The following is a 13,227-nucleotide window of genomic DNA, read 5'->3' on the forward strand; positions in this document are numbered from 1 at the left end:
TGGCTCATTCTGAATCAAATCCTTGCTTAAGGAGAACAATAATAATAAATGTAAATTTCTTTATCAGAACCTTTTATCCTTGAACTGTACACGATCTTTGTTTTGTCAGCTAAGATAAGATAACGCAGATATCCTTTTATTGATAAGAGAGTCATTGAGAACAGTCTGTGTTAAGTCCTTCCAAAGAACCATCCAAACAGATAAGTGTCAAACCTAAAGCGCTCTGTTTAGCTAATCTAGCCCCGGCCACACAACAGAGAGAGGTCACAGTCTTGGCACAGTGTTATTCAAACTGACACATAATAGAAGAGCGACATCACTCAAGTTATATCAATTCTCTTTCCTCTTATAAAAACTGGCAATGCTTTTGAATAGGGTACAGAAATGACATTTATTTTAGAAAAGTCAAATAGCAGGGTTTCAAATGAACACATCGTCAATCAGGACACATGGACAAAGCAACCAAATCATAACAGAACTGGAAAATTACCTAAACAATAAACTTCAACCATTTTACTGGCCTTACTCCAATACTGTTAACTTAAAATGCCACAAAACTGACCTGTATATACTCAAACAAAACCTTTCTCCCCTTTGAAACTGAAAAAATCAAAACTAGATATTTATACTTGCATACAGAGGAAGTATAGACTTGTGCTATAATGCTATGAGAAGAAACTGCAACCAAAACGAATGAAAACAATCACTGTAACACCAGCTCACAACTGATCACAATCTTTGTACGCTTCTCACATAGCTTTTTATCTTGACAATCACATTACAAATTGTTTACTGACACTGGACTGCATACCACATTTAATAAAATAAAATTAAAACTCTTGGGTTATTTAAAAACTAACATTAAAACAGTATCAAATACTAAGTCTTGCTTAAATCTAGTACAATCAAACCATGCCATGAAAGTGCAACACAATGAAATGCATACAACTGCTTATCTAAAGCATTACGTAATGAGCGCATCCATTCCTGTTTAAAGTTATTATAAAAGTGTTACAATATCAAGCACGTTATGTTTTGACCCGGATAAACGCATGCAGCGCTACGACACGCGCACTGCGGGTCTCTTTCAATCACTAAAATCATTCGCTCCCGCGCTCGAAATCAACGTGATCCGGCCAAAATCCCCGTCAAATCACTCAGTAGATCTGTCACCGATCATCTCCGGACAGCTGCTGGCAAACGGACGTGAATTTACAGCTGTTACGCTGCTAGTACAGGTCTGATAGGCCAGGAGTCATCGCCGCACAATGACACACGACAGCGGTTCAAAATGAGCTCCGTCACAGATTTTACGGATCTCATCACATTCGGTCCACGTTACCTTTTTCATTCGCGGTGCCTCGGCCACGGTGCCGTCGCAGTTGATAAACGCCTCGCCGCCGTTCTGCTGCGGATCCGACCGCTTCATCGCGGACGCCTGCGGCATCTTCACGGGGTTCGGAGCGGTGGTCACCGGACTCGGCTCCAACGCCGCTGCTGTCGACGAACTCGAGTTATTTTCACTCTTCTTCTCCTCTGCCTTCGGTGTCAGCGGAGATATGGCGGGGGAAGCGTCTTTACCGGCCACGTCTTTTAATTCGACCTCAGCCATTTTCGCTGCCACAGCCTGGACTGACATCGCTGTGAACCGCACGGTGCTTTTTTTTTTTTTTTCTCGACAGAGAGAACCGACACACGAACAGATACGCACGTTGGTATGACACGCGGCGCAAAGCACCATGGGACATGCAGTTCACGTTACCAGAGCGTCCATTACGTATTATTCTACGCTTGGTTAATAATAGCAAAACGGTAAATAAAACATATCGGTTACGTATGTAACCTTGGTTCCCTGAATAGGGAACGAGATGCTGCGGTGACGTCACCACGTATGGGAACACCTCTGGTGTGACGAATGTCTGAAGCCCTATACCATCCCGCCAATCCTATTGGCCAAATGGCGCATAGCACCACCCTGCGCATGCGCGCGCATGATATACCTGGGTGCAGCGCGCCATTTCGCTCAGATTTCATGACTGAAGATGAAGAGTTATCAAGGTACGGAACGGCCAGAACCGCAGCATCTCGTTCCCTATTCAGGGAACCAAGGTTACATACGTAACCGATATGTTCCCTATCATAGGTCACTTCGATGCTGCGGTGACGTCACCACGTATGGGAACGATATACCAAAACGCCTGACGTACCTGATAACTGAGATCCGAGGAAGCAACTGCTCAAGCGGAGAGAACCCGGGAGCCAGGGGCCATCCTCACATCCAGACTGTAGGACTTGATAAAAGTGCTCGGTGAGGACCATCCTGCCGCAGCACAGATATCATCCATAGAAGAGCCACTGAGAAAAGCTTGAGAAGAAGCTACAGCTCGAGTGGAATGAGCCTTAACCCCTAAGGGCGAAGCGAGTCCGCGCGCCCCATAGGCCAAAGAAATTGCCTCCACCAGCCAATGGGACATGCGCTGTTTTGTAACTGCATGGCCCTTACTTTTATGTCCAAAGCAGACAAACAGCTGGTCAGAACCACGCCAAGGGGCTGTGCGATCCACATAAGTCTTTAAAGCTCTCACAGGGCAAAGACTTAGATCTCCTGACCCGGCCTCGGCAGGTGAAAAAGCTTCCAGAACCACTTGCTGAAAGCGAAAAGGGTTAGATGCGACCTTAGGAACATAGTTAGGCCTGGGCCGCAGCAGCACCTTCACAGAGCCTGGTGCAAATTCCATGCATGAGGGTGAAACAGAAAGAGCCTGTAAATCCCCAACTCTCTTGAGGGAGGATAAAGCCATGAGAAGAAGTGTCTTCAGTGTCAGGATTTTATCCGATACGGTCTCCAAGGGCTCAAACGGATGCCCTGATAAACCTAACAACACAATGGATAAATCCCATGAAGGAACTCGCACAGGGCGGAAAGGCCTCAGCCGTCGCGCACCCTGTATGAAACGAGAAACTAATGGATGACGCCCCACAGAGGCACCGCCTATGTATTCGTGGTAAGCTGAAATGGCTGCCACGTAAACCTTTAAAGTGGCTGGTGTAACGCCATCCGAGAAACGCTCCTGGAGGAACTCCAGCACTGAAGCCACTGGGCAGTAAACTGGATCCACATTATGATTACCACACCAGGCTGTAAACAGTCTCCACTTGAAAGCATATAAGCGTCTCGTAGAAGCTGCTCTAGAACTCAATATAGTCTCAGTAATTTCAGCAGAAAGACCGGGACATACTAACGCACTCCGCTCAGTGGCCACGCCCACAGTTTCCACAGATCTGGCCTCGGGTGCCAAATCAGCCCCTGTGCTTGTGATAATAAATCCTGTCTGATGGGAATCTCCCACGGAGAGCCCGCTAGCAGACTGATCAGATCCGCAAACCACGGCTGCGTGTGCCATCGCGGAGCCACCAGCAGCAGCTGTTCCACTCTGTCCCGGCGTAATCTGCATAATACCGCTGGGATCAAACGAATCGGAGGAAAAGCATACAGACTGGTCTTGGGCCAGCTGTGAGCTAACGCATCCACGCCCAGGGGCGATGGGGAGCGTAGGGAGAACCATAGCGGGCAATGCGTAGTCATGCTCGATGCGAATAAATCCACTTTCGCTTTGCCGAATATCCGCCATAAAAGATCCACCGTCTGGGGGTGTAATCGCCATTCTCCCTGTTCCAGAGCCTGTCTGGATAGCAGATCCGCTCCGAAATTCAATCGTCCGGGGACATGAATGGCCCGGATCGAGAGAAACTTGTCCCGAGACCACAGAAGAACACGCCTCGCCAGCCTGCACAGGGGGCGAGAGCGCAATCCTCCTTGATGGTTCAGATAAGACACAACCGCTGTGTTGTCTGATCTGAGCAGCACATGACGGCCGATCAGCAGATCCGCGAAATACTGGAGAGCCAGAAAAACTGCCAGTAATTCCAGTCTGTTTATATGCCAGCCGCGCTGAGCCGCTGTCCACACTCCGTGGGCTGGTCGCCCTCGACACACAGCTCCCCAACCAGTCAAAGACGCGTCCGTCGTGACAGTCTCTCGGAAAGCATAAATTCCCAATCGAACTCCTGACAGGAGAAATTCGGTTGACATCCAAATTTTTAGCGACATCACACACCGCCGTGTCACCGAAATCGTGCGATGCGGGAGACAACGGGGTGAAATATTCCGCCTTTTCGTCCACCACTGAAAGGGGCGCATTTGAAGCAATCCCAGACGAATCACGGGGGATGCTGCTGCCATTAGACCCAAGAGCCTGAGGCACAATCTCACCGTCACCGTGCGACCCGCTTTGAAGTGCCGCACGCATGACGCAATCGACTGAGCGCGCGGGAGAGAAAGCTTCGCTGTCATCGCGCGAGAGTCCAGATCTATTCCAAGAAAAGTTATCCGTTGAGAGGGAGTTAAAACACTCTTCTTGAAATTTGTTCGTAAGCCCAGGCTGTTTAAATGATTCAGCACAAGATCTCGGTGAGAGTATGCTTGAGTCCGCGATTGCGCTAGCACCAGCCAATCGTCCAAATAATTCAACACACGAACGCCCTGGAGCCGCAACGGGGCCAGAGCTGCGTCCATGCATTTTGAGAACGTACGGGGCGCTAAAGCCAAGCCAAAGGGAAGAACGCGGTACTGATACGCTTTGCCCTCTAAAGCGAATCTGAGGAACTTCCTGTGTCTCTTGACGATCTGAATATGGAAATACGCATCCTTCAGATCGATCGTAATAAACCAATCGCTTGGTCGGATCTGAGACAGAATAGATTTCACCGTCAACATCTTGAATTTGCTCGGTCTGAGTGCAAGATTCAGACGGCGTAAATCCAGAATGGGTCGTAACCCGCCGTCTTTTTTCGGTACCACGAAATAACGGCTGTAAAAACCTGTCTCCATCTGAGAGGGGTGCACTTCTTCTATAGCCCCTTTGCTCAGCAGAGCTGACATTTCTTGTCGCAGCACCGCCATTTCCGTAGACTTCACCGTAGTGGGAAGAATTCCGCGGAAAGGAGGCGGGCCTTTCCGAAACTGAATGGTGTATCCGTGACAAACCGTGCGTAACACCCATTGAGGAATGCCGGGCAAGCGTTCCCACGCGGCCCGAAACAATATTAACGGTTTCAAAACTTCCGCTCCCAGCAACGCCGTCATACGCGTTAAAACGACCGGACACGAAAAACCCGTGGTGTTCGTGCACCGGGGAAGCGTATGCGCCGGAGTCGTTGCGTTCCGTTGAGTATAATCCTGAAACGTGTCCACGGCAGGAATTAGGCCAACAGATGGAACATCGGGCTCTGCCGCTAGCGAAAAAGCGGCGGCTGTGCGAGCCGTCATAAACGGACCGTTTGTGTAGGGTCCTTGAGTCGTCCCTCGAACTCCGAAAGCAGGATTGCGCAGAGTGTCTGAGGGAGCGTCTGTCATTACAGCTCGATCCAATGTTGCTCGAGGCGCTGTTAGCGGCGAGACAATCAATGTTTGAGCATGGGGACTGCAATGAGAGTGTGGGATGCGCGAAAGCGGTCCGACAGCGCTCTCTAGCGGAGGGCACAGTCCCTGGCAAGCAGCAAAAAGATCAGGAGCTGCTATTCGGCACCCGAGAACGAGAGGCTTTAGCCGTCGAGGTCAGGTTCAATCGCTTACGTTGACGCTGGTGCGCCGGAGGAAAAACCCTAGGGCCCCAGTCCTTACGAGGAGGCGCCATGGGTGTAGGTTCCTCTCGAGAGGCTGCTCGCTGGCGGTGAGAGGAGGTTGAGCGAGAACGCGCGGGCGCTTGCCGGCGTTCGACCTCCCTGGGTCTGCGGGGAATCAGCTGGCGGAAAGCGGCTGATTGCTGTTTCGCTGCCCTGAACTTCTCCACTACTGACGTGACAGCCTCACCGAACAATCCATCCCTGGAGACAGGGGCATCCATAAGGAAAGATTTATCCTTCTCCTTAATATCGGTGAGATTAAGCCAGAGGTGGCGCTCAACCGAAATCAAACCGGCCATAGTACGGCCCACTGCACGAGCGGTATGTTTGGTAGCGCGTAGCGCCAAATCCGTAGCTCTACGCAGTTCCTTAACTGCCTCCGGTGTGATGCCCTCACCTTCATCCAATTCCTTCAATAACTCCGCCTGGTAGGCCTGAAGGACCGCCATAGAGTGGAGCGACGCAGCCGCCTGACCAGCCGCCATGTAGGATTTACCCACCAAACTAGACGTGACTCGACACGCCTTCGAAGGAAGAAGGGGGCGAGACTTCCAAGCCGCGGCCGAACTAGGCGCAAGGTGTTCGGCGAGAGTCTCTTCCACCGGGGGCATCATAGTATAGCCATGGTCCGCCATATCAGAAACGGTGGCGAAATCCGCGGCCGCGGCGTTAGTAATCCGCGCCGAAAATGGCTGTTTCCAGGACCTCGAAACCTCCTGGTGGAGGTCCGGGAAAAAAGGCAAAGGCCTCCGGGGCTGTGTAGGTGTCCGACTGGTTAGAAAACGGTCGTCCAGCTTGGAAGAAGGTTGGGCCTCGGCCTTGTCAACCTCCCATTCTAGCCCCAATTTACCCACCGCACGAGAAACCACATCCAACAGCTCACTGTAGGAGGGGGAAACACGCCTCTCCTGTCCGCTAGGAGGAAGAGGGCTAGTGTCGGTCGCGAAGTCCTCAGACCCCGAGGCCGCGGTGGATAAAACATCGTCGTCATAGCGTCCACAACCGAAGGAGATGGCGGTGCATGCCTCCGGTGTGGGAAGTAAATCCTCATTAGAGAAGACGACGGGCTCAGTATAAGTTTTATTCTGCAGCAGGGTAGGGGAGAGCGAGCGATGTGGAGAATATTCCAGCGCTGCGCTGTCCACAAAATCCATGTCGCACGTGTCACCCCAGGCCCTCGCCTCGTGCGGTGCCTCGGCAGTCGCAGAGGTGACCTGACGGGGGTTAGACTCGAGGGCGACATTAGAGAAAACTTCCACCCTGGAGCGCAGTACTCTGAGCCGCAGGCCATCACAATGGGGACAGGAAGAAAGGCCGCTAAGCGCCGCCTGTGCGTGATGTAAACCAAGACATACTACGCACCTGTCATGAGTGTCCCCCGCCGTGATGTACCTGGTACATGGCTCCTTACATTTTCGAAAGCTCATCGCGTCCGCGAAGAGGAGTTAACACTGCTCGAAGAGATCGCTGGAGAACGCGAGACGATAGGGCACAGATGATTCGCTATTCCTGAAGGAATGAAATCTGAGCGAAATGGCGCGCTGCACCCAGGTATATCATGCGCGCGCATGCGCAGGGTGGTGCTATGCGCCATTTGGCCAATAGGATTGGCGGGATGGTATAGGGCTTCAGACATTCGTCACACCAGAGGTGTTCCCATACGTGGTGACGTCACCGCAGCATCGAAGTGACCTATGATAGGGAACTTCTTTAATGTAACGGATATCTTTCGAATACTACGTTCTATTATTTTTTTGTATTAAAAAATTATTCGTTTTTTTTATATACCAAACACCGTCAACTATATCTTCACAAAAATACTGCAACAGATGGTACCGAATACTTATCATTCATATTGACAAGGTACTTCAAGAAATATAATGGTTCTACTTGAGCCTTGTGCTTAAAAAGAAGTCAATTTCAGGATTCTATAGCATTCTAGGAAATTTAAGTTGTAGTACCAGCGAAAACTGGATAAAATCTAAAAATAAAACCTATATTCTTACCGTTTATAATTATTTGTTGGTGTGCATCACTACCATCCAGTGGTTAACACTGGGAATAGAGTTCAAGACAGAGTAAAAAACAATGCTGGGAATTTATTCATTTGAAAACCAAAGACAAACATGGAAGCTCAGTCCACTTCAAGTTTCACTTCAGACACAGTATAAAATACAAACAACATTAACATTTCTTGTCTAATATGTAATTTGGCATTCAAGATCGGGATCATCTGTCATCCCAGCTCTTTTGTATGTTGTCACAATAACAGTGAGGAGAAATAAGAAAAGCCCATCACTGAGAGCAAGTAAACATCATTACACCAAGTTGTTTAAAAAGTAAATATGACTTATGCTTGTTCATAGTTTCATGTCATTCGAAGTGCATGAAGAAAAGCTACCAGTAACTGCTTAGTAATTGATTGAAAAAAAATTATAACCCCTGCAGTGTCCACCCATCTAAACTAACCATAAAGAATTTACATTCATGTATAATTACATTGTTTTTCTTGTATGATAAATACAAAAAAAAATGTATACAAAAACCAGTGGAACAAGATCCATTTTGACAGTTTCAAGTAATAAATGTCAGTGTTGAAATTTAAAAACATTTTCCTCAGCTAAAATGACCTCTGTGGTTTGTCTGTATTTACATTAAGGTTGCAAGTAATGTGACAGTACAATGCATCTCAAAAACATGCAGCATTACAAGAATGTAAAGGTAAAAAAATCAGTCTTTATCACATCCCAAGGCTTGTGCAGTGTGACATCTCAGTCGCCGAAGATCCAGAGTACATTCACTCCTGAAAGACCCAGATTCACTCTCCTGGTACAAAAAAAATGAGGGCAAAAGGTTTCTTCTATTCTGTACTTCAACATAACACATACTTTCAAGATCCAAAGATCCAAAATAGAAACAGCTCTTCAAGCAACAAAATTCCTTAAAACCAACCAAATCACAGATAACATGATGAATCTACACTCACCCCAGCATGCCAGACTCCTTGGTTTTGATAATGTAGAGGAACATCAGGATGGTATGAAACAAGTTATTTCTGCCCTGTGGAAACACAATTAAGCATGAGTCACAGAAAGTCACTCCACTGTAATTACGGCTGGAAAGTACGTTCTTACCTTTGGCAAGCTGTAGATGTGGCCCTGGTACACGAGCTGATAATGAGGAGGGTTTGTGCTACTTTGATGAATGCAAAACAGGTTCTCGTTGGACACGTCTGTTAGAAATTCACAGAGTCATAGATTAAACAGGCTGTATAAAAAAAAGGTATAGTTAATTAAAACAAAAAATAATATTCAAGTAGATGCCAAAGTTATTTTTTTTTATTTAGTTTAGCTTGATTTAATAAAATAAAAGAAAAAAAGAAACTAATATGAATGTCAAAAGCACCGTACAATACCATAACACTGGTATTGCAATTGCAACACATTGTCTCTGTATACCTGGTTTATCTGGTGTCTGTATAAAATGCTGGGATGTAAAGGTTTTTCCGTCGGGATACTTAGGATGTGGAGGGAGTCGGGAGTCCAGGTATGTACACAGCAAATGCATCAGGATCTGTGTTTGTTAGGGTTTGTGTCAATGATATTTGTAATGATCTCCTCTAAACTGCAATGCATTGGTAATATATGATAATAAATGATGGAAACACACCGCAGAGTCTGTTGGAAGGTCGGTGTCCCATTTCCGGTTTTTGAGATCTCCTCCTCCATTCCAACGGAAAGAGCTCATGCAGCCGCTGTGGGCTAATTCTGCAAGGGACACAAACAATCACACAGCAGCATCATCTCTTGTTCATGATATAGGACCATGGAAAGTCAAAATATTTATCATGCTCAATCCCGGCCAGGTGTGTATATTCTGCTCACCCTTGATTCTCTCCATGAGATACTCCTGGTTTGGTGTGGCATCTAGATACAGTACGATAGCATTGAGGGTGGGGATCGCAGAAGCTTTGACCACAGCAGCTTGTTTAAGACTGCTGATGCTGGCCTCTTCATGAAACAAGGGCAACACAGGTGAGACATAATGAAAACTTTTACAGCTAAATATCTTTGGCAGAAAAGAAGATTACCTCCGATCTGGAGCTCAGGACAACCCATCCTCCTGAGCTGACTGTTGACTGAGTCGATCTCTTTGACCAGATGAACTAGAATGGTGTCATTGATCCACTGGAATAAGAAAAATTGACTTTGTATTAAAATAAATATTTAATTAAATTACAAATTACAATAAAAATGTTAAATAAAAACATAATGAATGATAATTAAATAATACATATTTAAATTAAACCATGTATAATAACAATTTAATATAATATAAAAATAATTTAAATATTATTGGTAATTTAATAATTAAGAAAGAATACATAAATATTAAATTAGCAAAACAAAATAATAATAACAATAATGCTTAAATTTAAATAACTATTACATTTAACTTAACTATTTAATTTTCTATTATTATTATTACTTAAAGAATATGTAAATACTAAACAACTTAAAAAAACAAATGTATTATTCTGTTATCTAAATACATACATACAAAAAAAAGTAATGGTCTCACATTTCTCAGTTTTGCAGTCCAGCTGTCGATATTATCAATCACCGCACGACTCGTCGTGATTCTTGCCCAGACCTGTAATAAGTGGGAAAATCTCTGCACTGATCTCTCTTTCTCTTTACTAAAGATGATTTGAAATGCTGCTATTAATTTGATCCTCACCTCTTCAGCAGCATGTTTAGAGCCCAGCTCGGTGTCGTCTTTATGGGCAGACGGTGCCTGTGAACGGCAGGCTGGCTGATACTGAAACTTCCTCAGGCTTTGTGCATAATCTCCCACCGAACGACTGTAGTTCCAGAACGATGGACTGTGTCTTGGAGATGTTGACTCTGGACTCCCTAAACAAGGAAATATTGCAAAGAAAATTGTCATTGGCCACTGCTTAGCACAGCCACAATTTGATTCACACTTCGATGTCCAAGCAGAACTCTTACCAAGCTGACTGCGGTGGCTTTTCTCATCCTCTGTACGCAAAAACTTCTCCAAAGTCTTCAGGTCATCGATGTATTCCTCCTTACCTCCGGGTGAATTAAAGACTGACGGGGATGTGCGGTACCGAGCACGGAGACTGGTGCCTTCCGCCGGTCCGAGATAGCTTGGGTACGGAGAAGAACTTGGAGATGGACTATAGTTCAACACCTGCAGACATAAAAAGCAGTGGGTGTGTGAACAGAATATAATATCAAAAATACAATTTCATTTGAACATTTCAAAGTACTCAACCTTGCCAAATGCCATGGAGGGCGAAAAGGGTCCTCCTGCTGAAGAATGGCTGCTCAGAGGAGGACTGAACCCAGACACACAGCTGGGGGAAAACTTGGGGCTGGTGCTGGAGGGTCGTGTAGGACTAAAACTGAGAACATTCTGTCCCTGCAGAGGAGACGACTGCACGGAGGCTGGAGCTTCCTTCATTTCTTGTTTCTGAGGCGGAGAGGCTTGAATCCCTGTGAACACAGCAAACCTGAATAGTTCATACATACTGTACATACATACATGCATACATATACATACACACATACCATACATATTTACTGTATGTATTAATGTGTTTGTATATATATATATATATATATTTGAGAGAAAGTGCAACATGCTTGAGAAAAACAGCTACAATTTTTGTAATCAGCACCTCCAAATTACTAAGAAACAAGTATTGAATTTTATTCAGCAATTATGATACAGGGCAGTGTAACTGTGTTGCGGCACAAGCAATGTTGTTCTCAATGAAGTAAATTCCAGATGTTACAGATGTCAAAATAAAGACTATATTGCACAAAGCCAAGATGACAGTCACTTCATCTAAGCCTCAGTCCGTCCAGGCATCCATACTTATAGCTTGTTCTAATGTACTTCTCAATTTATCTTTAATTGGTTTTGCTCATCTTATTCACTAATCACTACAATTAATTAGTGGCCAACCTGGCCAATTTTGTAATGGTGGAATCTGTCCAGATCGGTCATTTTTTTAATTAATTTTATTTCACTCTCTCGTATTGGTTTGAAGTGTTCATACTGGATATACATCAAAGCTGTATGTGACAACCAACCAAGACAAACAGTATTAGATTTAGCATCATACTGATGAGTCTAATTTTTACTTTTAGAACCATACATCACATTTTTTAAGTAAACTAACACAATAACGTATGCAAAAATTGTCTGTGCCTCAAGGAATAGCATTGTGCATGATTGTTTTTACCCAAAAGACTTAATTCCAGATTATCTAACTCACCTGAGCCCTTGAGCCCAAGAAGCTGATGTTGTCCTGGACTGACAGTAATCGTGGATGGGGCCATAGTGTACTTGAAATACTTCCAGAAGTCAAAAAGCGCATTGATACTGAACAGGGAAGCCAGGGCAAGCTCTGTCCAACAAAACCAGTCAGATGAAAAGCAACCTCGTAGATCACCCACACGTTTTGAGCTCTTATTATACACTTACCAATATACCAGATGGGCCAATAGGTTATGTTGTAGTATCTACTAAGAAGCTTCCCAGACCTAAAAGACAAGATGACTTGGTTAGCCATGGTTCAGAAGACACTACAATCACATTAGGGATTATAAAAGGCATTTCTGAACTCACATTTCAGTGTAGATCATCCCAGCCAGAGACATATTTAACACGGCCCATGCCAGGACAACCTGCCGAGCCTGTTCCTCCTTCCTCAGCTTTATGGTCTTGTCGATGAGGGAGGTCATGCCTTCCTTTGATGGTGTCATATCTGCACTTTATCCTCTACCAAACCATAAGCTTTCATAACAAACCAGAAAGTATCAGCAGATAATATCAGCAGCCACATAAAGGATCCATAAGCATGCGAATGGCTCCAATAAGACTGCAAAGCTTTCGTGTCTAAAGAGAATTAAACTGTACCATACTCAGTGGTCACTTTGTTAGTTTATTAGTATTATAATCCATGTTAGCCAGCTGTAATGTCTCGTTATATGAGGCTTTCATGCAATGTGCACTTGAGAAAAACTTGCACAGCAATCTCTACACTGAGACAGCTGGAGAACTCACTCGACAGATAATAAAACATGCAATAATATATTGTTTTTTTAAGGGTAAAAAGCTTCTATACTACACACAAATTCATTTTAAAAGTGATTTGATACATACTTCCCCCGCATCAGTCCTCCATGAACGCGGTTGAATAGCTGGTGTGAAGGCAGCAACTCTAAAGAATATCAACAGAGTGAACGGAAGCGGCAAGTAAAGAACTGTCGAACTTGTTTCAAAATAAAAGTGTGATCATGTGATCTTTTTACGTAGAATTACACAGCCACACACCCATAGACAGTAAAAGAAATGGACACAGCGACTCCATTGGAACTCAATTGAGACAAATGAAGCCCAGTTTTAGCGTTTTTTAGCACTTCCGTTTCTGACGCGCAGACTCAAACGAAGCTTGACGACGTCAGCAACCTGTCTGCCAGATGTAAATCTTCTAGTAGCTGTGCG

General features: G+C 45.2%; 2 protein-coding genes across 2 annotated transcripts in view; both read right to left on the reverse strand.

The window, feature by feature from the left end:
• ahcyl2b (adenosylhomocysteinase like 2b) overlaps positions 1-1,721 on the reverse strand; it is a 31,427-nt gene extending 29,706 nt beyond the window's left edge. Inside the window, exon 1 of the mRNA XM_052555063.1 lies at positions 1,343-1,721. Coding sequence (XP_052411023.1) covers positions 1,343-1,639 — 297 coding nt within the window. The 5' untranslated portion in view covers positions 1,640-1,721. The remainder of the gene's footprint in view (positions 1-1,342) is intronic.
• A 6,043-nt stretch (positions 1,722-7,764) lies between these two features.
• tmem209 (transmembrane protein 209) lies at positions 7,765-13,104 on the reverse strand. Its single transcript, XM_052555067.1, has 15 exons — positions 12,886-13,104; positions 12,349-12,516; positions 12,205-12,263; positions 11,996-12,127; positions 10,987-11,207; positions 10,698-10,902; positions 10,426-10,601; positions 10,267-10,338; positions 9,776-9,872; positions 9,570-9,695; positions 9,355-9,452; positions 9,144-9,258; positions 8,820-8,917; positions 8,672-8,745; positions 7,765-8,511 (listed from the first exon to the last, which is right to left on the reverse strand). The coding sequence occupies exons 2-15, from the start codon at positions 12,483-12,485 to the stop codon at positions 8,457-8,459; spliced, it is 1,665 nt and encodes a 554-aa protein (XP_052411027.1). The 5' UTR covers positions 12,486-12,516; positions 12,886-13,104; the 3' UTR covers positions 7,765-8,456.
• Between the last annotated feature and the right edge of the window lie 123 nt (positions 13,105-13,227).

This window comes from Carassius gibelio, chromosome B4 (assembly GCF_023724105.1).
Source record: "Carassius gibelio isolate Cgi1373 ecotype wild population from Czech Republic chromosome B4, carGib1.2-hapl.c, whole genome shotgun sequence".
NCBI lineage: Eukaryota > Metazoa > Chordata > Actinopteri > Cypriniformes > Cyprinidae > Carassius > Carassius gibelio.

What these genes read in the sequence shown, in the direction of transcription:
- tmem209 (XM_052555067.1), bottom strand. Translation starts at nt 12,485, where the DNA reads ATGACACCATCAAAGGAAGGCATGACCTCCCTCATCGACAAGACCATA. An exon ending in AAGCCACCGCAGTCAGCTTG is followed by an intron (nt 10,602 to 10,697) that starts GTAAGAGTTCTG and finishes TTCCTTGTTTAG; the next exon opens with GGAGTCCAGAGTCAACATCT. An exon ending in CTAAACATGCTGCTGAAGAG is followed by an intron (nt 10,339 to 10,425) that starts GTGAGGATCAAA and finishes CACTTATTACAG; the next exon opens with GTCTGGGCAAGAATCACGAC.